This window comes from Phlebotomus argentipes, unplaced genomic scaffold, assembly GCF_947086385.1.
Source record: "Phlebotomus argentipes unplaced genomic scaffold, Phlebotomus argentipes genome assembly contig_15, whole genome shotgun sequence".
Taxonomy (NCBI): Eukaryota; Metazoa; Arthropoda; class Insecta; order Diptera; family Psychodidae; genus Phlebotomus; species Phlebotomus argentipes.
Genome location: NW_026776181.1, coordinates 6,838,270 through 6,865,276, shown reverse-complemented (window position 1 = coordinate 6,865,276; position 27,007 = coordinate 6,838,270). Strand labels below are relative to the sequence as shown.

The 27,007-nt window shown below is 45.6% G+C and overlaps 5 protein-coding genes and 2 non-coding genes across 13 annotated transcripts; 3 read left to right on the top strand and 4 right to left on the bottom strand.

The window, feature by feature from the left end:
- The first annotated feature begins 29 nt into the window (after positions 1-29).
- On the top strand, positions 30-1,156 carry LOC132261705 (large ribosomal subunit protein bL28m). The gene is made up of 2 exons (XM_059760639.1): positions 30-169; positions 263-1,156. The coding sequence occupies exons 1-2, from the start codon at positions 149-151 to the stop codon at positions 1,088-1,090; spliced, it is 849 nt and encodes a 282-aa protein (XP_059616622.1). The 5' UTR covers positions 30-148; the 3' UTR covers positions 1,091-1,156.
- LOC132261704 (TBC1 domain family member 19) lies at positions 1,144-7,122 on the bottom strand. The gene is made up of 4 exons (XM_059760638.1): positions 7,055-7,122; positions 2,374-3,022; positions 1,495-2,318; positions 1,144-1,418 (listed from the first exon to the last, which is right to left on the bottom strand). The coding sequence occupies exons 2-4, from the start codon at positions 2,803-2,805 to the stop codon at positions 1,163-1,165; spliced, it is 1,512 nt and encodes a 503-aa protein (XP_059616621.1). The 5' UTR covers positions 2,806-3,022; positions 7,055-7,122; the 3' UTR covers positions 1,144-1,162.
- On the bottom strand, positions 6,343-19,376 carry LOC132261700 (bridge-like lipid transfer protein family member 3B). Of its 6 annotated transcripts, none has more exons than XM_059760625.1 (17): positions 19,212-19,376; positions 14,603-14,804; positions 13,671-13,780; positions 12,809-13,579; positions 12,441-12,742; positions 12,347-12,373; positions 12,144-12,236; positions 10,722-12,084; positions 10,324-10,650; positions 10,089-10,259; positions 9,914-10,028; positions 8,978-8,998; positions 7,994-8,139; positions 7,812-7,935; positions 7,434-7,744; positions 7,253-7,370; positions 6,343-7,188 (listed from the first exon to the last, which is right to left on the bottom strand). In XM_059760625.1, the coding sequence occupies exons 1-17, from the start codon at positions 19,253-19,255 to the stop codon at positions 7,141-7,143; spliced, it is 4,293 nt and encodes a 1,430-aa protein (XP_059616608.1). In that variant the 5' UTR covers positions 19,256-19,376; the 3' UTR covers positions 6,343-7,140. The 6 variants fall into 6 exon arrangements, with proteins under 6 accessions (XP_059616608.1, XP_059616609.1, XP_059616610.1 ...); XM_059760626.1 differs by having other exon boundaries at positions 10,324-10,647; XM_059760627.1 differs by lacking the exon at positions 8,978-8,998.
- A 66-nt stretch (positions 19,377-19,442) lies between these two features.
- LOC132261765 (ubiquitin carboxyl-terminal hydrolase 5) lies at positions 19,443-22,446 on the bottom strand. Of its 2 annotated transcripts, XM_059760729.1 has the most exons (4): positions 22,166-22,446; positions 20,018-21,944; positions 19,745-19,951; positions 19,443-19,690 (listed from the first exon to the last, which is right to left on the bottom strand). In XM_059760729.1, exons 1-4 carry the CDS (start codon positions 22,259-22,261, stop codon positions 19,518-19,520), a joined length of 2,403 nt encoding a protein of 800 aa, XP_059616712.1. In that variant the 5' UTR covers positions 22,262-22,446; the 3' UTR covers positions 19,443-19,517. The 2 variants fall into 2 exon arrangements, with proteins under 2 accessions (XP_059616712.1, XP_059616711.1); XM_059760728.1 differs by having other exon boundaries at positions 19,745-21,944.
- Positions 22,447-22,663: 217 nt separating this feature from the next.
- On the top strand, positions 22,664-24,522 carry LOC132261948 (BTB/POZ domain-containing protein 17). Its single transcript, XM_059761008.1, has 3 exons — positions 22,664-22,952; positions 23,018-24,061; positions 24,123-24,522. Exons 1-3 carry the CDS (start codon positions 22,761-22,763, stop codon positions 24,378-24,380), a joined length of 1,494 nt encoding a protein of 497 aa, XP_059616991.1. The 5' UTR covers positions 22,664-22,760; the 3' UTR covers positions 24,381-24,522.
- Positions 24,523-24,728: 206 nt separating this feature from the next.
- LOC132263593 (U1 spliceosomal RNA) lies at positions 24,729-24,891 on the bottom strand. The gene has a single exon (XR_009468501.1). It is a non-coding gene; the product is annotated as a U1 spliceosomal RNA (small nuclear RNA).
- Positions 24,892-26,844: 1,953 nt separating this feature from the next.
- LOC132263592 (U1 spliceosomal RNA) lies at positions 26,845-27,007 on the top strand. The gene has a single exon (XR_009468500.1). It is a non-coding gene; the product is annotated as a U1 spliceosomal RNA (small nuclear RNA).

Below are 27,007 nucleotides of genomic sequence, written 5' to 3'. Positions count from 1 at the left end.
GAGTTGAATATGACAGTTGATTTCACCACTTCAGTGCTGGCATGCCAGTTCGCTGCAAAACATTCTCTCGCTGTGGATTTTCTTGTTATTCGCATAAAATAGGCAAAAATTCAGCGTATTAGGCATTAAAGTAGTGTAAAATAGTCGAATGGCACAGTTTTTAAAGCAGGTAAGTGTTGTTTTCTGTTATTTGTAGATTTATCTGAGATCTTCTGAGATAACCTCAAAATTGCTCTTTCTGACCACTAATTGCACTTTCCAGGGCAACAGTGCTCTTCAGGGCGTGAAGAAGTTTGGCAGATTTGATACCGGTCTGGGCAAAAGACTCCCGGAGGCGTACAGGAAGTTCTGGCGCGAGTGGAGGGAAACGACACCCACTGCCGTTCACTACATCCCGAAGGAGGGCAAATTCGAGCGGAATGAGCGCACAGGAGTCGTGACGCCTGTCCAGAATCTGCCACTGCCCGCTCGCTATCCCAAGGAGTTCAACCATGGCATCTGGGGTGGTGAGCTCGTGGTGCAGGGCTTCGTGAAGCGCAATCCGTACAAGCAACGAGTGCCGCACTTCTGGATGCCGCGTCTGAGGCGAGTTGTACTGAAATCCGAGGTCCTGAACATGTTTATGTCCGTCGTGGTGACGGAGAGGACAATGGATCTCGTGCACTCCAGCCACGGATTCGATCACTATCTGCTGAAGACGCTGGCGTGCGATCTGGGCTCGAATCTCGCCGTGTCCATCAAGCGAAAGATTCTGCACGAGCTACAAGCGGGCTGTCCCAGTCACGAGGCGGATCCCAAGCGACAGCAGGAAGTACTGGACGAGTACTCGCGCTACCTGGAGCAGTACACGCCGGAGGAGATCGAGTGGTACGGCCTGACGTTCAGCCAGGCGCTGGGGAAGCTGCACAAGTCCATCGCCGAAGCGAATCCTATTGTGCCCCACAAAGTCCTCTTCCGCGCCAGGCTGATCGAGCAACTCCGCGAGGTGCAGAATAAGATCGCCGAGAAGGAAGAAACACCGGCATCTCATTTTGAGTCGACTTCCTGGCTCACGAAAGTCAATCCGTTCGGGAAGAAGCGGGAAACTTAGGATTGTCCCAGGGAATTTAGACTGTGTTTATTGGTTTTGCTTAGTAAATAAATCAACGGAATCACACTGGCTCTAATCCCGACTGAGGGCGAGTTGGATCAGCGGGAGAACCTTAATGGAGGAGAGATCGGCCAGCACAGCCTCGATGTTCTCGATGTAAGACACTTGCATGAGCGACTCCTTGCGGAAGCTGAGAATTATCACGGCCAGCAGGGAGAGGATCTCGAGGCTGTCGAAGCCCAGCACCAAATCCCAGAGGATCAGCAGCTGCTGCGGTGGCAAATGGCCACTGAAGGCGCGCATCAGCCACTTGAACACCACGCGAATCCTGCCAGGGAGGGAAAAGGTCGTGAGTTTGGTCTTATTAAGGCTCGATTTCGTCAGCGTTTCCAGGCAATACTCACGGTTGAATTTGGAGCTCGCGGAAGTGCGACCAGAGCTGCGGCTCGTGCGTCTGCAGCAGCTTCTCGTACAGCAGGCAGAGACTCACGATGCCCTGCGGATGGGTGTTGATGGTGGTCAGGCGATGGCAGTAGCGCACGTAGAAGGCGCGGAAGGTAAAGTAGAGCTTCACTGGCGAGTCGTACAGGTAGCAGAAGGGCGCCGCGAACATACAGATGCCATGGTGAGGCACAATGCCGCACGGCGGCCCCTCGAATTGCTTCCCGCTCTTCGGCGTGCCGGCGGCACTCGAGTCGCCGCTGAGAAGCTGTGCAATCTCGGCGTCGCGTGAGAAGCACAGCATCACCTGGTACAGGACGTCCTCGAACACGAAGTACTGGTCATCGTTGGTGGCGGTGAGCTGGACGTCCTTGAACACCAGCTTGTCCACGATGAGGTCCGTGGTCATCACGGTGCTCTTGAGCGCGTCCCAGTGCTCGCCGTGGTGTGCGTCGATGTGGCTGCCCAGCACGAAGGCCCACAGCTGGCCGCGCACCGGCGCCGGCGTGCAGCCCTTGCGGAGCACCTGCTGGCATACGGGCGCGTGGCGGAGTGCCAGCACCTTGTGGCACTGCGCCGTCCACTCGGCCACGCCGACGTCGTGGCGCAGGAGATCGCCGAAGTGGACGCGCAGCTCGAAGAGATTCTTCACGGGCAGCGCGATGTGCGAGAACTCCCAGCGCGGCAGAAACTCGTCCTCCTCGTGCTTCGTGGGGCCCTTGAGAGATAGCAGCACTTCCAGCAGGTCTTTGGGCGCATAAACCGGGCGGTAATTGGACAGATCAACCTGCGACGGGCGGGAGAAGTTTGAATTTGGCGCGGAATCCAATGAACTCTCTCACCTGGTAATTGCTCAGCTCCTCCCACTTGGTCGCCAGCTCTTCCCTGTCCGCCAGGATGCGCGTCTGTCCCTGCAGCGGCACCTTCAGCTCGGCACACATCGCCGTGAGGCTCCTCTTCACGCGCCTCTCCCACTGAATGCCCGCGCGCCGCAGGTAGTTGAGCGGATCGTGTGACGAGGACGTCGTGGAACGCACATCCGCGCGGATGGAGTTCCTGATCAGGTGGTAGATGAGGTTCCGGATCTCCGTGTCCAGACCCGTGCTCTTGATGGCGCTCTCCAGAGTCGTCTTCATGTCGTTCTTGTCCACATCCGGCGAGCACGCGAGCTTCTGCACCATCTTGTACAGGTTGTCGTAGATCTTCATCGTCTTGATGTCACTGCTGAGCTTGAGGGCGGTGTGGTGGATGCTGGCGTCGCGCAGCTCCTCCATCTCACCAGCGCGGCGTCCGCGAGCGTCGGCCTTCCGTGTGGAACTATTTCACTCGCGTCCCAGCGCCACTTCTTATACGGGGGGAATTTTCGCGGGGTATCGAATAAACAAAATCCGGCGCATCGCCAGGCAACTTCGCTCCCCATCCACTCTCTCTCTCTCTCCGCTTTCCCGAGGAGTCCCAAAGGGAAAGTCACTAGCCGCCTTTTGGGGAGTTCTATTGGTCTCAATATTAATATTTACATATTAAAAAATCAAATTTTAAATAAAAATAAATCAAAAAAAAGATTGGTTTCTAAGTAAAATTGCAAAATAATCAAAAATTTATTATTTTCGGGAATATATTTTATTAACTCAAAGTATATTTAAATATTTTCTGGATATTTTATTGAAATTTGAATACATTTATTCAAAATTTAAAAAAAATGCTGACTAGTCAGAAAGTCAGTGGTCTGAAATCGCGAGCGATTCTCCCCTTGAGGAGTCCGGAAGACACAGCGCGCGTCCTGAGGACATCCAGCGGAAGGGTTGGCGCGCGCGGCGCTCTCCCCGCGGGAGTGACACACAAAATTGATGGTATCTTCTCCACCCTCGTCGCGAAGAAAGTCACACAGAACTTGATTGTGTCGCTTCGGCTTTCACGCAAACGCTTCCCTTCTAATTCACTCTGTGAAATTGTATATCGCGTCCCAATAGCGCCAATTTGTGCACTCTCGCTCTGCACGACTTTCCCGGCATTTATTATTTTTCGTGGAAAATGCCTTTCCCGAAAATAGAATAAAGGCAAGAGAGGAAAACACTCCTTGTCACACAAATCGACTGAAAAATTGAGACATCAATACAATGTTAAATGCAAATTAGTTTTCCAACAAATATCTTCGTGCTTCCATCGCTGATGTATTCATTTTTCTTTGGACATTCTTGCAATTTATCTTTTCCTCCCACAAGCGAGAAAACTGTGCAAAACGAGAGTGGCACAAAACACGCAGATTGCATTTTGAAGTCAACACAATTTGGGTGATTCAACAATTTATACTCCAACCCAAATTCCACAAATTAGCTGTGAAAATTCACTGAAAACCACGCTTAATGTGTGTGTAAAAGGGAAATGTGAGACTCTGAAAGCGCGATGCTTAAAATTCAATTAGTTTTCCTGCGCTCTGCTGAAGTGAATCTCCGTGGATAACTCACTTAATCCCGCGTAATTGAGCTTTAATCCTCGCTGTGCAGTGTCAGCAATGTAATATTTATCAGGAACAAAGTAATTGATAGAGCAATTAATTAAATAAAGTATCCTGTTTGCAGCAGAAACTTTTCCATCTCACGGAAAATCCCATCAATCCACAATCTCGCGCGCGCGTCTGTGCAACTTCCTCACTCGCTAAATCCTCCAATATCCGCCCCCGCACTTCCCCCACCCCAAAAACACAACAGGAAGTCGTGAACTCATCAAGTGAATACCGGAACTTCAATTAATATGTGTTCTTGCAGGCATATTTGCTAAAAACACCCCACCTCGGCACATTTTCGCACGAGGGGTGACTTTCTGCCCACCCTTGAAAGGGTGTCTTTGTGCACTGGGAAAAATTTGTAAAAATATGCCTTCATCGTTACTTTTGGTTAAAAGAAAAATGTCTACGAACAATAGAGAAAATGCAAAAAAATCAATTAATAATTACCACAAAAATGGTAGAAAAGCTTGCCGGACTTTGGGAATTTGAAGGAAAGCTCGATTAATATAATTCGCATTGCTTTTCAGTTTTTTTTCACAGTGTGTGTTCTTTTGGTCGGAGGGAAAAATTCACGCTGAAACTTCAGCTTTTCCTGCGGGAAACATATAATTTTCTCTGATGAGCTGCGACTTTGAAAGGCTCTTTTTTTTCGGTGGAGAAATGAAAAGAATTCCACCATTTCATGTTTGGCCTTTGAACCCGCGCCTGAGAAATGATCAGAAAATCGTGAATGGAAGCAGCGATAGGAAATCGAGGCGAAACGCCAGAGAGAGACAGAGAATGGAGGAGTGAAGCACAATGAAATTGGAAAGGCAAGAAAAGAGTTAAGTTGTAGCAATGACAAACACATAAATCACAAGGTTGAGCTTCTTTTCTGGGCTCTCTTGCCTCGATATCAAATGACACAGTGACATTATCGATGGGCTCCCAACCCACGCGCGATATTGGCTGAGCTTCTGCACCCGCGAGACCCCAAAATTCTGTGACAGTCGCGCATTTTATCGTCAAATTCACTGTCTTTCAGAAAATTCAAATTTATTTTATATCCCATTTACATGATTTATTTATATCCTCTTGTTGCAATTTACTTTATTACTATTTCTCATTCACTTCTCCACTCGTATTTTTTTTTACTCTCGCGCACATGAAATCAGCGCGACAATGCAACAGAAAAGAAAACTTATATTTATCCTTGTTTGAATGGTTTCAATATCATTTCTTCTTTCACGAATTTAACTCAGCAAAAGTTCACCTTCAGACATCACTAAATATAAGTGAGGAAAAAAAATTATATTTAACTAATGAGTCTCTTCTTAAACCACTGCCATAAAAACTGTTTTTTTTTTACGTACAAAACTCAATAATAACAAAGAGAACAGAATTGTCTTTTTAAAAATAACTATACAAGCTAAGAATTGAATTTGTAATCACATTCGGTTTCAAGGAATTCCTCACTCTTTCCCTCGCTCACTCTGCTTATCAGCAGCGCAAATTATAGTGGCACAACTCTTTGGAATTTCTCTATTAGTCTCTCATGCACGCAAACACCTAAAATCTTATAAATCTCACCACTTTCTCTCAATTATTAAATTCTCCAATGAAATTTTGGGGTGGAATTTCATTTATCGTTTGTAGTATTAATTATTCAAAGTCATTGAATTTCTGGACAATAATTCATATTAGTTGTTCTATTTCCTTGTCGTTCTGTTTCGTTATCTGCACTTTATAAATAATTCCACCCCTTTTGCTGGAAGGATTCAGACAGCAAGGATAGAGAAAGGCAGCAACGAAAGATTCAGTAAACTCGTTTTAAATATACTCAACAGCATCACATTGAGAATGAATAAATAACAATTATAGTTTTTTTTTCTTGTCAAAAATCTCTGAGAGAATAAAACTTTTTGTGAAGGAAAACAACACAAATATAATTGATATGCATTGTGAAAATTGTTGCTATTCGCTAATGTTAAAATTCTTCAGATTATTCTGTCATTTCCAAGTCCATCTCTAAATTAAGTTTCTTCCCTCTTTGTTCACATTGTAATCTTTGCCAGAAAAAATGTCTCTTAAACAGTCAACAATTACAATATTTTTTCACTCTCTTTTTTCTAGTTGCTATTAGAATTTTTTTTCTTCTCTATTCTTGTGTTTATATTCATTTTCTGCTAGCTAAAAAACACATAAACATGATTTTTATATATCATCTTTTCTTTTTTTAAGCACAATATTCAGAGGATTCTCAATAAATCCACATTCCTGTTTCCGTTTAAGAAATGAGGGCAAATAAAATTGCTATTTTCTCTCACTCTCTCCCTCTCTCTCTATCTTCAATAAGTGGAACATCAAAAAGTCAATAATAATTGAGATATTTTGAATGTCAATTAATTGATCACGGAATTATAACAATATATACTTTACTCTGCTTGGTTTTTTTTTCTTCACATTAAATACACCCTCATTATGTTTTCTTGTTGCTCCCATTTAACCTTCGTTTCGCATTGTTTTTTACCTCTTTGCACTATTTCGTCCCGAATTATCCTTACAACATAATTCGTTCTCATTGTGTTTGCCATATATTTGTAGCATAAAATTTGCATTTTGCCGCGAAATTGAATGGCACAAACACAAAATTGCCCAACAGCATGAAACTTTACGGAAGATATTTAAGCCAGGAAAATAAAAAAAAACTGGGAAACTTTCCACATATATTGCACTCATTAGGCGCCTTCATAATGCGTCAAATGCACATTTTCTTGCACGTTTTCTACCCCTTTTTTTGCCACTGCAGATGGAGAAAAGTCCGCAGAAATGCTAACAATCACAAACACACACACAGGCTTTAATTGCTGTGGAAAACGCACGTGAGTTGTGTGGAGAAAATTAATGTTGTAAAACTCATTTTGATCATCCCATTTTCATGTCAAGATGCTAAATTAATTATATAGTGTGTTTTAACTGCAACAACTAATGTCGAGGGAGTCATACTGAATAGTTTTCCTCACAATTTTTTTTTTTACCTGTGTTTCTCTCTGGGCATTTGAATTTTCCAAATTTACGAATTGTTATTCTCACCACAGCATTGTATACAGTCCATACAGTTGTGCTATCTATTCCCTACATTCTTATTTGTTTCAGCTTGCGTCAGTTGTTGCTGCAAGAAAATTGTATCATTTTTTACACACACACAAAACTCTCTTTTTGTCATCTCAACTCACCTGTAGAGATCTAACTGTGTCAAGGAGTGTTCGTTTTTCATCCAAGAGTGTCGTTATATCATCCTGAGCAGCTTTCAAGTATGTCTTCAGCACTTCATTCTCCTGTCTTGCCCTCATTCTGCAAAAGAAAAGCAATCATCACTAGAAATCATTCATCACTCAATTGTCTTCTCTTCCTCACTGGTTCGATTCTGACGTCTTTTCTGCCGAATTCAGCTGCTTCTTCAGACTCTCATTGTCCATCTTGAGCTGCTGGAGAATCAACTGCAGCGATATCACTTCCCTATCTCTCTCCTTGCGAGTCGTTTGCGGCATTTCCGCCTCGCCACGATGTGTGTAACTCGATTCTGGCTGAATGTAGAAGATTCCCGACTTATCCCGCTCAATCTTCATCTTGCCAATGGCCAAATTTATGGGAATCGGACCAGGTGATGTGATATTAACCGGTGGACGATCTTCTATCAAGTTCAGTCGAACATTCTCTACGATAATCTACAAGTGAGGTGAAAAAATGAGTCAGTTTTTCTCCTTCAGCTGAAGATGCACACAAAACACTCACATCCATTGGAAGCGGTCGAGGAATTACTTCATCCTCACAGAGATCATTCAAGCCAATCACTGTGCTCATGGACAGCTGCATCGTGAGATCCTTCACCAGAACGTCCACTTTGTGTGTAAACCAGCTGCAAAAGACACACAATAATTAGCGAATTGCGAGCAAATTAGCGCTTGCAAAATCACCTCAACACGTTCTTCTTATCCTTGATGCCACTCTGAATGTCCTCAGGCGTGTTCAATTCCTCCTCAAGTCTCACTTGAATGCTCGGCGGCGATTCTGGATTATACGGAGCCATATTCCATGCTCGACATCGTGCGCCGAACTTTGTCTACAAAATTGTCCATCGAGCATAAGAAGAATTACTAGAAAATATCCTTGTCGAATTCCCATCGCTTTGATAGGTAGAAAAGTACACACTTTTCACTCAAGACATCAATCAAAACGCACACACACACTAAAATTGTGATCATTGAAGCCATTTAGAAAGAATTTCACTAATTCTTTCTCAGATTTTGGTGAGCAGAAACACGAAAAAAAAGTAGGGAAAATAGAGAAATCATGCAACTTGCAGAGATGGTTTCTTTCATATTCAAGATATCAATTTTTTTTTCTTCTTCTACCAATTCGTTTGCATCTTACCGGCAAGGATTACAAAAAGAAAATGCTGTTGGAAAATAAAGGAGTAAAAAAGCCTCAATTCTTTTTCTTCTATTGCAGCCTGTTCACAATGGCAAAAATGCACCGTGGAAAAGGAGGGAAAAATTTGGAAAAATCTTCTTCATAAAAAATGCCTTCTAAGAACAATTTCTATTACAAAATCACTAACATTTGTGTCATCACCAATGAAGATATTCCTCTATTTGTTCGAAAACTCTTTTATGGTGGGACTATAGATTTTTTTTATTTTAATCATTGTAGAGAAAGAAAATAAGATGGAAATATGTTGAGAAAACAAAGGTTCAGAGGGAAAAAAATTGGAGAAAAAGAGCTACAAGACAAAAAGACGTTCATTCAACTCATAAAAAGGAACTTCTAACACAATTCTACTGACAAAATTCCTTTTCTTCATCCTAACAGAGGATCATAATCATTTTCTGCATCTGGATTTCTTCTGCTTAATTCTTTAAATCTAAGGTAATATTACTTAAAACAAAAGTAAGATGTACCTTTGTCGTTTGGTGACCAGTCTTTTAATGTTTTTAACGATTTTTATGGGCAATTTTTTTGCGCGAGAATTTTTCGCAATCAAAATTGGTGTGATTATTTTTTTAAAGATCATTTTTTTTTGGGTAGTCAATTTCATTTGTTTTAGCGCCGCACATTTTTTTCCACATCGTAAGTTTTGGTTTTTAGTCATATCGCGATTCAATTTCATTTGATTGTTTTTGGTGGTTATTTTTTTGATTTGTTTGGAATAGAAGATAGAGAAAGCATGCAAAAAAGAAGATATATATTGCAACACATTAACATTGTATCATTGTAAATATATTGTATATATATATATATATTAATTCATATTTGATTAGAATATTCGACAGAGATAGAAGAGAGATAAGAGATAAATTGATTTGAAGAGAGAAGGATTATAGATATTATTTTAATTAAACACAAAATGAGAAATCATTGTGGAAACTTTATTTCACAAGTGAAAAGTTAAACTCAAGATAGAAGAAAGAGAGATTAAAAGAGCTGAAGAGCGCACACTTGACAGAGGAAGTGTTAAAGAAATATATTTTATTTTTCTCTTCACAGAGAGATAAGAGAAAATTTTCAAGGAAATCTTTCACTTTATATATATACACTTTTTCAAGAGAGAGAGAAAGAAAGAAAGAAAGGGCAGATAATGTTCTTCGGCTTTAATGTTATATTTCGGAAAGATTTGCCAGAAGCTAAGCGACACCATCAGAAAAAATTGTACTTTGAGGGAAAAGAAAAGTCTTTGAAAAGTCGTGTGACAGTGTTGAAAAGAAGTTCAAAAGGAAAATCAACAGATAAACAAGTTTAATTGATTTTCATTGAGACTGTCTCGCCCCACAAATTGGAGGGTAAAAAACGCTGTTTGTGAGTTTGTAAAAAGGTGACAATAGAGGCACGAATATTACCTGCAATTCATCCCACGGAATTGCTCCGCATTCATCGCACGAAACTGCCGCCACTTGAAGACGCAACGACGAGTTGGAGCCCTGATTCTGTCGGATGATTTCCACTGTCGTCAGCCTGAAGGGGAGAGGGAGGAAATTCAGGAAAAGGGTCTTTTTAACAGATAAGCACTCATACCGAAATGTGGCCATTGACACGAGATCTCTTCTTCGCCAAATACTCGCTTCTGAAGGTTCTGACGGTGACGAGATGTTCGTCTTGTAGGCCCCAGATTGCTCTTCACACACTTCACTGGCCATCTCAACGGGCGACGCCTTGAGATTGTTATCCGTGGCGAAAGGATTTAGTCTTAGAAAGGGAAAAACTTTTGTCAAAACAATTCTCACTATGAAAATCTCTCAATTTAGCACACCTAAACATCACATCCATGCAATCTGCCGTTCCCTCGACCATAATGTAGTTCTCAGAGTCTGAACTCAAGTCGCTGTGAATGGAGAATGTGTCGCTGGCATCATCTGTGCCCACCTTGAGTGCCGAATCAATTGATGTCATCATGTTGGAGAAGCCCTTCTTAATCGACAAGATTCCCGTGTTGATCTCTTTGGTGAAACTCGTGTCGCTCACCGAATTGCGATTCCTGCCGCCCTTCATTGAGCTCAGCAACTCAGTCTTGGCACTGGGCGATGGTGGAATGGGTTGACTAGACGTCGGCTGACTCTGAATCTGCACGTTGTATCTGCTAAGAGGAAGACAACGAAGGCTAATTAGAAAACCCAATAAATCTATCACACAATGCCGAAGAGAACTCACCCATGTGTGTTGGGATTGGAATGATGAAATCCATCCTGTGGCTCAATAAGTTCCGTGGGCGACGGAGATTCGACACTACTGAAAGGATTCATGCTCTTTGTGTGGTCAAGCGATGGCCAAGCGGTGTTTGTGCCCAAACTGGCTGAATCCGGCACAACACTCTCCCCATCGCCGCCCGTGGACTCCTTCCCGGGCGTCTGAGACGGCATCACGAGCGTCACCTCCACTTGAGGCACCACACATCCCACAATGATGGAGTTTGTCGTCGCCTTCTCCGCCATTATGCGCTTCGTGTCCAGCGACAGGAATGTGGAGAGCTCTGTGATCTCTTCAGCGAGTCGCAGAATGAACAGGAATTGATAGTGATCAATTTGCAGGCTCACCAAATTCGACACATGCGCAATCACATGGAGATCAGCCGACTTCTCATCGCCAGAACAGTCGGCATTCTGCGAGCGCAGCGTTGAGCTGTAGGTGCTGTCGAAGGACTGCTGCTGGTGGAAGGGATTGATGGAGTGTTGCTGTGAGGAGTAGAAGTCCTCCTGGACGTTTGGCATTAAGTACGATCCGCAATCCGTTGAGGATTGCCGGAGATCACTTAGAGATTGAATGGCAGGCTCCTTCTGCACCTTCCTGTGATTCCTCACTGTTGTGTCCGCGTCGAAGGGGAGGATTTTGGTGTCCGCCTGTGATTTCCCGTGAAGCCACAGTGTCACTGGGACGGCGTCCAGGAAGGGAATGGCCTTATTCACGCCCACAGATCGAGCGCCATAGAACTCTATCCAAATGGGATCCAATTTCACACACCACACATCTCGAGGTTCTGTCCACAGAGCGTGACGAGATAGAATTGATCCGGATGTGTTCGACTGCGGAGATCCTGGCTGAGAAGCTCCAGTTGGCGTCACATCGCTCGCCGCCACGTGAGACAGTATCCGATCGGTGACTATGCACAAATCTCCCTCCTTAGACGGAAATCCCGATGAGAAGACCAGACTTCCCTCTTGCAGAGAGTGCAACGCTTGCGCCAAGTCCGCCCGCGATGTGCCCATTTCACGGATGTTCGTCACTGAAGCTCTAGAGATCTGAACTTGCATGATCTTCGGACGATCTCGCTGCGATGGAGCATCAACACTAGACTCGAAGACAATTCGCGGCAAGATCGCCTCCATCTTCACATCCATATACATGAGACTTGGCTCATTCACGCCAGACGGTGATGAGGCATTGATAGAGTCCACAACGGACGTCCTCATGAGGCTGTTGTGAAGGTTCAGCCCAAAAGAACTCAACCACAGCAAACTGTCCACATCAAAGTGGATTTGTACTGGATTCACGTGAACAAATATCTTGGACGGAGGCACTAAAAGCAGAAATCAATGAGTCTTTTCCACTCATTTCACAATCAAATCTTCAACTCACATGGAAACACAAAATCCCCTGGATAGTAGAAGTAAGTAAACTCAGCGTGAACTGCTGACAATTCCGTTGGGAATGAATAGCGATCTTTATCACCTGTCAATACAAAAGAAAAGAAAATGAATTAATTTACAATTGCATTTAATAATCTCTCTCTCATGCAAAGTAAACAACACTACTGAAATCTACAAGAATAAGTGCAAAACCTGTTCTCAATTTCCTCTTTTGTTGTGCTAATAGAAGAAAAAAGCAGATTTGTTATGACTTCTGCCCATCAAATTCAAGTGTTCATCAACTCACCTGATATGAATTCCTTTGGCATTTGCTTCTTCCCGGACGTCGTCACACGATACAGCGTGAAGTCCTCAATTCGCAGGATAACGCACGCACTCATCAATTTGGATAGATTGTCCAGAACCTGCTTCTTCACTGGCGACTCCTGCATTGTCACACTATCGCGACTCGGTGGGCTGTTTGACGTCCTCTCCAGCGGCGCATGACTCGACGGTCGGTTTGGCTGATACAGATCCAATAGAGACTCGCGGAACTTGTTTAGCGACTGCTCAAGCCATAGAGCTGTTGGCGTGGAAGCCTCTTTGTACCTTCAAGGAAAGCAGAGTGTTGCGTTAATCGACGTGAAAACAGGAAAGAGGCAAAATCTCACTCACTTTGGCCAATGAACGCGACTCGCTTTCGCCAGATGATACGGATAGTAGTCCACTTGGAAGCCCTGCACGGAGATCTGCAGAGCTCCACCATCGCTGAGGTCCGGATGGCAGGATCGGCCATCGCCAGGATCATCGCACAGATGTAGATCGATTCTCTGGCTGAAGAAGTGATACGAAGTCTCGCGCACGTCGAAGAGATTGAAAGACTTCTGGGCAGTCGTTTGAGCTCCAGTCGCGTCAGTGGATCTGGATTGCTGGGCAATCTGTGCCTGATATTCCGGCAGCATTTCCAGCTTCTTCTGCGCCTTCGTCTTCTGATTGGCATTCGTCGAAGTCTTGATGAGGCCCGACAGCGAGTCGACAAAGTGCAGAGCCGCCTTCAGCTGCGAATCCGTGAGGACCCACAGCAGATCATCGAGAATCAGGACGAGACGACAATTCAGGACATTGCAGTCACTGAGGCGCTTCTTTATCGTGATCCGACAACTCGCCTGATTTGTCAGCAATCTCAGTGGCGTCAAGCTCTCGTCCTGCGTCGAACTCGCCTCAATTCGCACCGTTTGCCATGATAACTCCTTGAAGATCAGCAAGAGTCCGCGCGTGGGATCCTTGAGGCGAGTCACCCGCAAATCACCCAACAACCACTTGGGCGTCTTCGACTCCACGCGAATTCGCGACATTTGCACCGATGCCGTAAATGCGGGACTCTTGAAGTTCACATTCACGGTATTCACGATGATTGTGATGCCATCGATGACTTTATGGATAAAGCTGCAAAGCGGAAAATGCTCACGATAAGCCAACACACACGCTTTTCTCTGCACTCATTTCATTTCCGCCCCATTTGCTCTTCCACACTCACCTATATTTTCCTTGTGGCGCCGTTAAAGCTTGCAATCCAGGTGTCGCAGGACCGCCACCGGTTCGCCCAAATTCACACGTCTCCACGGAAATGTTCACCTCATCGAGACTCTGTGAGATGAAAAAAAGAGAGACGAACAAGACACTTGAGAAATTTTCTCCCCAACAAGAATTCACCGTAATGAAATTCCTTTTGGCAGAAGAAGAAGAAAAAAAAACACATTTCTTTCCCTCTTCGGCACAAACCAACAAAGAAAAGAAATGTGGTTGAATATTAAAAGTATGGACTTAATTAAATTCACTGTGATTTCACTGCGCATTCACTCTCTCTATATATATGATTATTCACAGAGCCAAAATACAGCGAAGAGCTTTACATGTAATGATAAGGAATTTTCATACCATAGTCTTGTAATTGCTGGCAGAATTCATAATCATATATAATAGTTTTCATTAGAGAAATGGAACCAATTTCCTTGACTTGCCGTATTTAATTTCAGTCGTGAATTTACCAACGGGAAAATTAATTAATTTATAGTTTCCAAATTAGTTATCGAAGTTGTTTCTTGAATAGTTCTTGAGTAGTTTGAAACAATCCTTTGCTCTTCTGAATCACACCTGTAAGGCTCAAAATGGCGATTGTGTTAAAAGTTTCACCACTTTTTTGTTAAAAAGATAAGTTTAAATCGAAAATGGCAAAAAAAGCCTCGAATCCAGAGCGAAACGTTAAAAAAAAAAAAAAGCAGAGCGACAAGTCAGAATCCTCAACACACAGCAGGGATTAAATAAACATGCGAAAAATACTGTCGCATTGTTTGCAATTTTCAAAGATATACGACAGGAATGTTATCCTGCTGACAAAATGGAACACAAACAGTATTTAATTTCAATAAATATTGATTTTGTGAAATTGAGGGATCACCAGCGACTCACCAGAGTTATTGGGACGCTCTTCAACTTAGTCCAGTGTATTCGGAAAGCCACATGATTGCACCAGGCCGATGTGAGGCGCAGCCACGACGGCAATTCCAGCAATTCAGTGAGAACATTCTCGTCAAGCTGCAAATTCGAGAGCTCGCCCTCGCCACGAAATGTGCTCAAATTTATCTTATCCGATGACAAATTCTTGGTGTATCTAGAAGCGTTCCGAGAGAGAGAAAGAGAGAAGAAAGTGTCATTGTTAATATAAGTTTCACACTGGCTCAAGTAAATTGGTCTAGCAGAGAAACAGTCAACAAACATGAATCTACTGGGTCAAAAAATTCCTTCTCTCCACCCTCTGACCTTTCCAGCGCCGACCGGGTTCTGTTTATTCTGACTTCTTGAGAAGCAAACACTCTACGACTGAATAATTGGACGCCACAGCTCAATCACTCTCTCTCCCAGCACATTCCGCACACACATGAAGTCCCAGTGAGTTGCTTATGTACCTTCTCTCCACTGAAATCCCCAATCAATTTCGCACATGATGAACAACAGAGTTTTATTAATAAAAAAAATCCCCAACAAAGAAGAGACTGAAATTCATTTTATAGAGAATCAATTTGTTGCAAAAAATATGAGAACAAAGTAGCGTAAAATTGAACGACAAACTTTCCTGTCCATCATCTGCTAACCACAAAGAGAGCAGCAGCAGCACTCTGTCTATCTCTATCAGGAAAACTTTTGACCTTTTGCCATTAATAATTCAATTTTCTTTGTCTTCACTTCCTCAACAGACTTCCTATGCATAGAAAATTCCATCGCACGCCGAAGAGGATGCCCGCGAGGCAAGAGGAGGCCTACAAAGGAGGAAGAAATTAACCATGAAGGAGAATCCAATTTGCCTCGGTAGTGTGGCTGGAAATTCAGCGACATATTCTGCCGCAAGATTATGAGTTGAGAGAAGCTTGCGAAAGTGCGAAGAAGATGCCACACATCACAGGAAAATTCCTCTTCCACGCAATCGTCACAACTCTGCCCTTTCACCCACTCTTTCTCTCCCTCTTCGGCAAACCTCCTCTCGCGCGGAGCATCTCCTTACCATCGTGCGAAAGAGGATTTATTATTCCGCATCATATAACTAAAGAAATTCACTCAATTCCCGGAGAGGAAATTGCATATTTTCCATCAACACTATTATATCCTTGCTCTCCTCGACGCATTATGGCTCAAAATACACACACACTTCAATTGTATTCCCAAAATATCAATAAAATGTCCTCTCTCTCTCACGTATATTGTTAAAAAACAACCATCAAAATTGCGTGATTCATTAATCGTATGACCATCTCATTAGGCGCCCACATTTAATGCCTTTTCTCTCCCTCTCTTTGCCGAACAACATCCACATCGCACTTCAATAATAGCTCGTAAAAGACTTCTCTGTATCGAGAAAAATATAAATATCAAGGATATGTGATGTGTTTTAATTCGCCCAGCTCTGCAATTTCACTCCGATTCCGCCTGACTGAAAATAAAATGTGAGTTTCCTTCAAAACATCGGGATTAAAGTACTCCTTTGGGACACAAGAGCGGAGATAAACAATGATACACAGAGACTGTGTCTTAGCACGACGCCATAATCCCACGGGAAGTCTTCGTATTCCAAACAGGAAAGCTTCCAGCACTTTATTACACTCAAAAGCAATTCTCCAGGCACACACACTCTAAACTAACTATTTAATCAGCTGCAAAATTCTATCATTTTCACCTAAAATCACGAAGAGAAAAAAAAACACCCAAAAACCTCTTATCGTGAAACCATGTTAACGACACTATAATGAGTATTTCAGGAAAAATAACGACTTTCTCACACAACCTTTATCAATATAGCGCATTATCGCAATCTCGAGTGATAAGGAAAAAAAATCATCAACTAACTAGAATAGCATAAAAATACTGACTTTCCACACTTTTGCCGGGGATAATAATAATTTCTCTTCCGAGCACATAATTTACATTAATTAAAAACATTGAATAAATTATGAAAGAAATGTACTCCGGAGGAATAAAAAACAACCTCCAGCGAAGACGATGCAAAATTAAATGGACTCTCTAATCCATAAACCTTCAGAGAACCCAGCATTAAAGCGATCCATTCCTCGCTTTTGCCCATTTTTCCTAATTCTCTCCGCAATTACCATCTCTCGAGCTGGGAATTTATGCCAAGGTGGGCTCTAATCAGGAAACACTTCTCCTTTTCACCACATCAAGTCACCGAAATTGTGTGTGTGTTTGCCTGAATAAGGAGGAAAAAAATCAGAGAAAATGTTCATTGAATTATAATCCCACTGGTTTTTATTTTGGCCAAAGAAAGAGAAGAAAAACACACAATTTTCCATCGCCCGGGTCGTCCTGAATTGCTGCTATCGACTGGAATATGAGGGCGTATAAAGTGACATGACCCCGAAGACTCTCACTTCGCATTTCCAACTCATCGATTTTCTCCCACGGGAATTTGGCCAGGACGACACAGAGGGCCAAATATTAATTTCCTCATGTGGTTTTTCCCCATTGTTTGACCGCGAGGAAAAAAAGGCGCCCATCGAGAACCCCCTTTTTCGCAACCTGTTCCACAAATTGTTGCTTTCGCCTTTTGCCAGCGCCAGAGGTTAAATAATTTTGGCAAATTAACAACTTTTGCCACACAAAAAGGGGCTCAAAGCTTTGCAATCGCAAAACCCTCCGTTCTTCTCCCCCTAATCGAAGACAAAGTATTGTTTTCCCGCGTGTAATTCAAGAACATTCCAACATTGCCATTGATATACCGAAAGCATATTATATTGCAAATTCTTGTGTCTTTTTGTAAACAAATACACGCAAATTCACAAAGCGAGAACTTCCTAAAGGGATTGAGAGATTTTCGGTATAAAGATAAGTGAGGAAACCATAGCAAACTCTCACTATCACAGTCCATTAATCCTATTATCTTGCAAAGATCCAATTGAATATTTAAACCCTCGCAAACACACATGATTCTGTGACAAGTTTATGAACAACAGTTTCTTGTGTTGATGCTAAATTTCAACACCTAATTGATCTCTAACTTATCACATTTGCTACTTTTCTCCATCTCTAATTCACGTTATTCACGTAATTTAGCATTATAATCTCTTCTTCTCCGTACAGCTTTCAGGGAATTTCTCATCCGCGGTAAGTTTTCTGTCGATATTGAATTTGCAAACTTTGTTCTTTGCGTAGGAAGTTTTTCTCTTGCCGGTCTCTGAAAATTCCACCGAAAAGTTCCATTATTTATATCCTTGTTTCCTCTGTGTCTTTGTTTGTATTTGAGTCTTTTTATAGCTGAAGAATCATTTTTGCCATCAGTAGTAAGAGTAAAATGTTGTCAATTTATTGAAACGCATTTTCTGCTCAGAAAAATGTCTTGAATTTGTTTCCTCTCCGCATCAATTTTTTGGATGAATATGCCCAATTTTCTTAGGGAGTTATTCCACTATGTTGGGGGAAAATGGGATTGATATTGAACTAATTGGTTATTAGACTGTAGATTTCAATTATTTTGCTCGTAAAATTGGGTTTAAGAGAGGAAATTACACACAATTAGTATCGATAAATGGCAAGATCCTATTCGACATTTCCACTACGTTTACTAGGGATTAACTGAGCATATTAAACTGAGTGCAGACTCTCAAAGTCGTATTTCCACTTAATTGTGGGATTAAAATGGTCCAAATCGAAATGTCGTGACTTAATTAGTAATGAGCACGAATTAACTCACTAAATTAGGTTTTAGTGCATCAAAAGAGCACCAAAATTGCCTTAGTTGCTCAAAAATTGGCAGTTTTTCTTGATTTCAGCTCTTATTTTCATTGGTTTTCCCCATTTTCCAAATACAACAGTGTGATCAACTGAGGCGCAACCACTGGGATAACTCTCTATGAGTCCATCAAGTCAGAAATTGTACTTCACTTTCCCAGCTGAGAAACCCCCAGATTTGCCCCCGAAGCGCCAGGATCAGTTGAGTGGGTGGTGTTTTTGGCGGCGCAGCGCGACTGAAGAGGCATTAGAAACAGTTAGTGCTGATGAAAATGTACCTATTCCTTGAATATTCATGAGGTGTCTCAGCCCTTCGCCAGTCAGGCCTCAGGCGATCTGCCTCCGGAGCCCGGAGATGAATTGGGGTGAAGGTCAAGTGGAGCGAGTCGCGGAGAGGTCGACCAATTGGCCGCAGAGCGACCCTCGGCGTGGGGTGTATTTTGCCTGTTTTGCAGTTGAGACTTGGAAAAACATGTGAGAATTTTCCGAGGTGTGGCAAATGGGGGTAAAATCCCCGCCATCGAGGGCTTCCAGCGATGTTCAACAAGTTTGCCCAACTTTCTGCCAATCCCACCCCACCCAGGGGAATTCCCTAACGAACACAGCCTCCCTCTGGCCACTTCCGGAGGCGAAGAGGGTCACATTGGGGGTGGAAATGGGAAAAATATGCCTCCACACCAGGCCAGAGAGGATGTTTTCCTGTGGGCCCCAGCGAAGGAAAATGTCGACTAATTGAGTTAGCTGTTTCACGGGCAATTTCGCACGCAATTGCACAGATACTCACCGAGATAGGTGCTTGAGAAGTTGATTCTTAATTATAGACACCATTATCACATAATTTTTCCTCCACTCTCACTAATTTTCCATTTTTTCTGCACTTTCCAAACTCACGAGCAGCACTAGAATTTTTCACGCACTGACATTTTGAATGTCACTTGCGCCCCACCACTTGGCCAATTCGCCGCGCAGGGGAAGAGCGCCGCTGGCGCCGCCTGGCGAAGAAAAAGTACGCGGGTTTTTTCGTTCAAGGATTAATTATAATTCAATTGAAGAAGTAATAATTTGATCATTGTGGGAAAATGCAAGCTGATTAGACGCGCCTGTAGAGGTAGAGATAGCCCAGATCCTTGGGCGGATTCTGCGAAATGGCCACTTTGTTGTCGTTGAATATCAACCACTGGCCGTCCTTCAGGATGTGGCAAATGTAGTGTCCCATCTGGGCGGACGTTCCCATGTGCGAGATGAAAGCCACCAGCTTGTAATCTGAAAACATCAGCTCATTAGCTCGGGAGGTCTTCAGCCGTCGGCTCTACTCACTGCTTCCACCATCCCTGATCGGAACATCCCGCGGAACTTCAGCTTCCTCGGTCGTCTCCATCGCATCCAACTCGCTCTGGTGCGAGAATATCCAGTCGGCCGCCCTCTCAATGTTGTTGCCAGTCTCCTTGAGGGCCTTCGAGGCCTGTCGCTCCGTGAATCCCATGCCCATCAGCATCTGCAGTCCATTGGCGTCGGGCACGAAAGCTGCAAAACGACAGAAAAGTATCTGTGAAACACCCGAAAACAACTGCGAAGCGTGCAATTCCTCACCAGCTCTGGAGACATCCGTTCCCGGCGGCACGAAAGGATCACTGAAGTCAGTGTCTGTGATGTGCTCCATGATCCACTGCGTGGCATTCTCCACGCCCGTGTTCTTCGTGAAGAAGATCGCCTTCTTGCACGCCTCCGGCGGGAATCCCATCTGCACCAGCTGATCCAGCACCTGTGCATCCATCGGCGGCAGCGGCGGCGGCTGGCCAGCAATCTCTGGCAACAGCTCTTCGCCCGCGCGACGCGGTTCCGCCCTCAGCGCGCTCAAGTCCAACTCATCGGGCACGTCAATGGACACGTCAAGCTTCTGTGACGACCAGTCGTCGTTGAGTGTGAACTTCTTGAAGTGAATCATGAGGAAGTCGGGCATCGTGGCGAGGCGGGTGATCTTCTTGGCTGTCGTCTTGTCCTTGATGGCCGTGCTGTAGAACTGATCGATGATCTCTTCACTGGTGAAGGCATTCAGGCACGAAACGAAGGATATCTTCGGGCGAACAGCCTCGTTGGGATCCAATTTCTCGCCCCTCTTCTTCGCCTCAAACAGCTTCTCCTCGTACGCCCGGATCTCCGGGATGTTCGTGGCCAGGTGGAGTGGAATCTGCAGCGGAAGACTCCACTCGTTCCGGGTGCTGTAGCGCACCTTGCCACTGGCTAAGCACATTACGCGCTCCTCCACAGAGTACTTCAGCGCCTCCGCCGGATTCACCTGTCCGCGGCTGTTCTTCTCCAGCGTCGCCACCAGATGCAGATAGAACTCATGCGCGTCCTGCTGGAGTTTCGTCGAGAACTCCGGATGATCCTTCCCGATGAGTGTCTTGAACATCGTCGGCGAAATGCCGACAGGCTCAGTTTTGCCACCATCATCAACTGGGACGCTGTACTTCCCGCTGAGCAGTCCGACGCCCAGCTTCGCCATCTGAATGTTGAAGTCAGCGGCCGGATCGCTGGGATACTTGCCGAAAATCCCCTCGGCATTCGTCACGAAGCGCTCCACGAAGTCCGGAATGGTGAAAATCACCTGCATGACGCTGTTGAGGTAACAGGAATTGCCCAGATTCTGCATTCCCGTGCATCCCGGCCCCGACATGGGTGTCAAATTGCTCCCACTCTCGCACATGAGACTCCACTCGCCCACGCGCTTGTTCAGATCCAATTCCAGCTCCACCATCGACTTCTCCGTCTTCTCCATCTGCGCAATCTTGATGCCGAAGTGCGCCAGGTGCTGCACCAGATACGGATCCTCCACCATGTCGTCCTCCTCGTAGCTGTACACGTCGCCCTTGCCCTCGGACGTGATGGTGCCCAGCTTCACGGCCAGCGGATAGCCGGTGTCCTTGTAGTGCAGCACTGCGTGGTCATTCCCGCCCGATCCGTCGAAGAAGCGCCGGCCGCACAGCACCGCGCCGTCCGTGAGATTGAGCCAGAGGTTCGTGGTGAGATCGCACTTGTCGCACTTCCAGCCGCTGGGCGGAATCTTCCGCCCATTGTCCAGCTGCAGGAGGTTCTTGGCGCACGCCGACACGTGACGCACCTCGCCGTCCCATGTGCCGGTGAGAGAGCTCTTCTCCGCCTTCTTCATGGCTGAGTCCGCCGCCAGGATGGCCGCCACGGAGTTCACCACGGGCTGCGGCAGTTTACTGCTGTACGCGACCGTCTGGAAGCTCGGCAGCAACACCACATTGTACACATCCTCGTAATTGTACTTCTTGCCGGCGCTGGGATCGAATCCGCCCTCAATCCCAATGGCCAGGCGTGTGATCTTCTTCTCCGGGCCCTCGACGCCGCCACTCTCGGGCGGAATCTCAGTCTTCAGGCGCCGGATGTGCAGGAAGACGGCATTCTTCGTCTTCTCATAGTAGCCCATCACGTAGTCCTTCCCGAAGCCCAGAAACGTGTTGAGGCACACATATAGACCCGTCTCGCTCTCCTGCGGATTAAAATGATTTCCGGATGAATCAACAAAATTCACCCCAAACATAACCTCAATCTCAAAGGCACTCTTCTTCACCCGGATTTCCAGCCACAAGCACGCATTTCCACCGTTCTTTCACCAAATAGAGATCAATAGGCACGCAGAGATGAGATTTGTGAGTGAAAATTGGGGGGAAATTGCGTATTTATAGTGGAAAACGTGATGATTTCTCTTACCGGGGTGTCAAAGGAATAGACGCACTCATCCTTGAAAATATTGTCGTAGCTGCTAGGCACGCGGATCCTGGCCAAGTAGTTCTGCAAATCATCCATCTTTAGCCACGCACGCACGTGAAATGCTTCCAAAATCACAATAAAAACGGATGATTGTGTGAATTGATGATTCGTGTTTGGTTCGACCCATCAAACTTACTGTCGACACACCAATAAAAACACTGAGCTGTTGGGAAATGTCTGTGGACAAGTGCGAAGACATGTCATCGGAAGCAGCCAATGATGGACTGAGATTTTTGCCCAGGCGGTCAAAATTTAGATTCCCCGATGTATAAATCAATGTGAGAACACCAAAAGCGTGCACACAATTGAGTATTTCACCTCAATTTAGCTTTGCAATAATTATTTGATTTTAGAAAATACTCCGTTGACGAACATTTCTGCTGACAGTCGACTCTCTGTTCTCCACAGACAGATGTTTATGGGGATATTGACAGTCGCATGTCAAAATAGTGGGAGTGAGTGCGAGAGGAAAACAAATTTTGCGATTCTTTGGGAATTTTCGGGCATAAAATGAGAGGCAGCAGAGGACAATGAGATGGATGACAGCGCCTTTGATACATCCAGTCAGGATTCCAGCGTGGTGGAGATGAATAATTCGCGCAGTGTCTTGCACAAAATCGCCAATCTCTATGCTGAGCAACTCATGTCCGATATCTGCCTGGTGGTCGGGAACAACCGATATCCCGCCCACAGGGTCATCCTCTGCGCCAGCAGCGAGGTCTTCCAGGTGCCTGGAGAGCGTGTCACGCGGGCGCGGCGGAGAAACTCACGCGGCTCTTTGTGTCTTTGCAGGTGATGCTGATGAACGCGGAGTGGAACGAGTCTCGCGAGAGTGTGATTGAGCTGAAGGAGGATCCCTGCTGCTCGATGGTGTTCCCGCAGTTCCTCAAATACCTCTACGTGGGCCAGATCCGAATATCCCTGCAGACGGTGATGCCCATGCTGGCGCTCGCCGACAAATACAACATCAAGGATCTCGTGCAACTCTGCGTGGATTACATGCTGAAACACATCGCCAAGGCGGCCACGCAGGGCTATCTAGTCTCCTGGCTCCAGTACACCATCTCCTTCAGTCCCTACCACCAGGAGGTGACGGACGCCTGCCAGCGCTTCATGAAATGGAACCTGGAAATAGTCGCGGACTCGAAGGACTTCGTGGACTTGGACGTGAGCATCCTGATTGTGCTGCTGCAGCAGAACGATCTGGTGCTCAAGAGTGAGTTTGACCTGTTCACATATCTGGAGAAGTGGCTGATGTTCCGGAAGCAGCAGATCGAGACTGAGGGCAGCGGATCCGCCGAGGAGCTGAACCACCAGATTCAGCAATTGCTCGAAAACACAGTCATTCACATCCGCTTCGCCATGATGACACCGCTGGAGCTCGCGAATCTCCTCTTGCGCCCCATCGTGAGTCTCAACAAGGCGTTTTTCGTGGACCTCATCGCCATCGGGATGTGCTACCACTCTGGCCAAGAGGAGCGCGTGACGGAGATTCGACGGAGTGAAGCGGGGCAGCTGCAATTCACGCCGCGCCTCTACACGACGGACGTCTGGGGGCTCAGCATGAGCATCAAAGAGTTCGAGAAGTGCGAGGACTTCCAGAATGTCGCCGCACTGTTCTTCTCCAAGAGCAACCTCTCGGAGTACCAGGAAGATCAGACAATTACGTGGGAGCTGGACTTCTTTCCGCGCGGCATTCGCTTCAATCGCGCCAAGTTGATCAATGTGTACAACATCAGTGTCCAGGGCGTGGACATTCCGGAAGCCATCCTCAAAACCGTTCGCCTGCGAGTCACGTGCAAGGATGAGCATCTCAAGGGTGAGAAGCGTTTCAAGGCAAGTAGAAGATTCGCACCTGTTTGCTGTACGAATTCTAATGTGCGCGATTGCCTTGCAGATCGGTGTCCTCATCACTGGCGTCCAGAACCAAATCACTCACATTCGCACGGTGCACGAGAGGATTCACTACTTCTCCCGCAGCAATCGGGTGCTCAATATTGACAATTTACTGCCATATGAGGAGCTGGAGCTGTGCTCCATCAAGCTGAGTCCGCATCTCACGGGAGATGACCGCGACACCCTCACGATTCAGGTGATCATCGCCCCGATGGGCCCCTTTGTGTGTCACGAGACGCCCGCCTTCGACTTCAAGTGAGCCCATCGAGACGGCTGGGCCCAAGTCGCCCACAGAGTAATTTGTTGTTGATATAATGTTTGATAGGAATCCACTTGTGTATATAATTGATAATGGACAAATGAAGGAGAGATTCTTTAACTGCGCCAGAGTTTCGCTCTGTCAGGGTCACAGTCAGGGTCACGCCAGTGAGTTGGGGGCGATGTTGGGGAAATCAAGAAACAATTAACCTCCGGTTGCTCACGTCACGTCTTCAGCGCGCTGTTTGCTTTTCGGATCGCCTCTGCAATTTATTTCTCCCATTAAATTGGCATTACGGAAGAGATTTAGTTCTTCCACTTCATCAATGCATTCTCTGGATGAGATTGTGTCGGGACAGCGCGTACGCAGTCCCGGCTATCAAAAATTGCGCGAACGAGTTATCCACATTAGGGATAATCGCAAGGGTCAGCCCAACCGGAGTGCAATGGAAGAGCCTCGCCTCGGGGGAACCGCCTTAGTGATCACGGTAGCCCCTACGCCAGGTAAGTATGCCTTCGCCGGCCGCCGCGCGGCCTCTTGGTCTGCGCCTTCGCGTGTTGTGCTCGCGAAGTATACGATCAGTGGGAAAAGTCATATTTCAGCACTCATCAAGTGAGATTAATTACAAATTACAAGAGTGGCGCCGAAAAAGAGACGACTTAATCGCACGGAGACAATTCGTCGGTTCCAAAAGTAGGTATTGTAAGTCCAAAACGCAACTTTTCTTGTTCTTGCCTTGCTGACATTTTCAAAGAAGTCAGGGTAAAAATTAATTAGCTAGATTTGGGCAAATTAAGCTCTTTTTCATGCCATGGAAGTCTCCAATTTCAGTTCCAATAGGATACTCAAACCATTCCTGTGAGCTCCTGTTCAATCCCTGTTGCCTTGGCGACCAGCTGATCCCTCGGAATGCACTCCAGATCCCAGAAGACACTCTAAAACAAGTTCACGAGGGCAGCATTATGAGTAATGAGCGGCAAAACATGCGAGGATTGTAAAATGAGGAGTTGCAGATGATTTTAGATGTACAGTAATGTGCAAAAGTTGTTCATTTGCAATTAAATGAGCAACAAATTGGATTAAAGTGCGTGTGTTGTGCTTCGAAATGCGGTTTCTTTAATTCTAGCCCAAAGCATTGTGATGAGATGCTCCTTTCACTCGCTAATCACTCACCGCAGACAATGTTCGCGGCGTTTGCTTGTGTTGCGCGCGTCGTTCTATTTCCGGACACTTTTGCAATTCAGTGTGATCGGGAGGGTGGCGCGCGGCTTCTCATATGCGCGACTGATGCATATTCATATCCCCAATAGAGATGCTTATGCGCGACACAGATTATCGTGGGCGCATTTGCATGACAAAGGGCAGTTTTGCGCGCCAACCCCGGAATTTGGCCACAAGTTCAGTGCAGCGCTCGCGAAAAGAGTCAATCATACAAAAGGCAGTAATTACCGTTCGATCCGATGACTATAACAGCACCAGAACATAAATCATAGAATTTTCTGCCACCTGACCAGGTGCTTTTTGCTCCGTCGCGCTGCGATGCTGTCCGGTGTCAGCAATCAATCCCCATTTTTGCACTCTGCGAAAGAAGACTCGCCCGACGACTTGTGCAACTATGTTTTTTGCCCAGACGTCCAGCGGCCAGAGAAATGCTCCTTGGCGACATTGTGCGCCGTTGCGGATCGCGCGCCAGCATCGAAATCGGAAATAGCAAGTGTTGCAGATTATGATGGGTCGCCGTCTGTTGGGTGGCAAGAACGGTTTCGCGTCCCATGGATGGACAGATGGCTGTCCTTTTATCACCTCTCCGCCGGACTGTGACCAGCGCAGCGTCTGAAATGTGCCACACCGGAGGATGCCAATGGAAGACGCACAAGATGCAGCGCGAAGGCTTTGAGATGAGTTGGAGAGAAAAAAAAAACGACCGAAGAAACTCCGGGAGTTTTGCAGAACACGTTTTCGAGAAATTCTCTTGAAAGTTTTCTCCGTATGGATGACACAGTGCATAGAAGGAGAATAACAGGAATTAGATTTTATTGTAGCCGCACAACTCTCTCAATGTATCAATTCCGAGCCATTGAGTCAATATATTAATTGTCTGTGGAAATTAAGTCATAAGAATTGCCAGTGAATTTCATTTGACTTGTTGCTCCATCGTGTGTATCAAAAGGCCCACCTTCTTGCAAACTCACCTCAAACCCTCCAACTGATTCAGCTTCTCTCCACCTCAATCTGATGCCCATAAAAGAGATTTCTCACAGTGCCGTGAAAATGACAATGAAAAATGAATCGCACTAATTGTCTCCGTGCGATTAATTCGTCTCTTTTTCGGCGCCACTCTTGTAATTTGTAATTAATCTCACTTGGTGAGTGCTGAAATATGACTTTTCCCACTGATCGTATACTTCGCGAGCACAACACGCGAAGGCGCAGGCCAAGAGGCCGCGCGGCGGCCGGCGAAGGCATACTTACCTGGCGTAGGGGCTACCGTGATCACTAAGGCGGTTCCCCCGAGGCGAGGCTCTTCCATTGCACTCCGGTTGGGCTGACCCTTGCGATTATCCCTAATGTGGATAACTCGTTCGCGCAATTTTTGATAGCCGGGACTGCGTACGCGCTGTCCCGAC

Coding starts and splice junctions, on each gene's coding strand:
- LOC132261705 (XM_059760639.1), top strand. CDS start 149: ATGGCACAGTTTTTAAAGCAG. Junction 170..262: donor TGGCACAGTTTTTAAAGCAG/GTAAGTGTTGTT, acceptor TGCACTTTCCAG/GGCAACAGTGCTCTTCAGGG.
- LOC132261704 (XM_059760638.1), bottom strand. CDS start 2,805: ATGGAGGAGCTGCGCGACGCCAGCATCCACCACACCGCCCTCAAGCTC. Junction 2,319..2,373: donor AGGAGCTGAGCAATTACCAG/GTGAGAGAGTTC, acceptor CGCCCGTCGCAG/GTTGATCTGTCCAATTACCG. Junction 1,419..1,494: donor CGCGAGCTCCAAATTCAACC/GTGAGTATTGCC, acceptor CCTCCCTGGCAG/GATTCGCGTGGTGTTCAAGT.
- LOC132261700 (XM_059760625.1), bottom strand. CDS start 19,255: ATGGTGTCTATAATTAAGAATCAACTTCTCAAGCACCTATCTCG. Junction 14,805..19,211: donor CTTCTCAAGCACCTATCTCG/GTGAGTATCTGT, acceptor GAACGCTTCTAG/ATACACCAAGAATTTGTCAT. Junction 7,189..7,252: donor ACACAGTTAGATCTCTACAG/GTGAGTTGAGAT, acceptor ATTTTCTTGCAG/CAACAACTGACGCAAGCTGA.
- LOC132261765 (XM_059760728.1), bottom strand. CDS start 22,261: ATGGATGATTTGCAGAACTACTTGGCCAGGATCCGCGTGCCTAGCAGC. Junction 21,945..22,165: donor TCTATTCCTTTGACACCCCG/GTAAGAGAAATC, acceptor TTTAATCCGCAG/GAGAGCGAGACGGGTCTATA. Junction 19,691..19,744: donor GATCAGGGATGGTGGAAGCA/GTGAGTAGAGCC, acceptor TGATGTTTTCAG/ATTACAAGCTGGTGGCTTTC.
- LOC132261948 (XM_059761008.1), top strand. CDS start 22,761: ATGGATGACAGCGCCTTTGATACATCCAGTCAGGATTCCAGCGTGGTG. Junction 22,953..23,017: donor CCAGCAGCGAGGTCTTCCAG/GTGCCTGGAGAG, acceptor GTGTCTTTGCAG/GTGATGCTGATGAACGCGGA. Junction 24,062..24,122: donor AGGGTGAGAAGCGTTTCAAG/GCAAGTAGAAGA, acceptor ATTGCCTTGCAG/ATCGGTGTCCTCATCACTGG.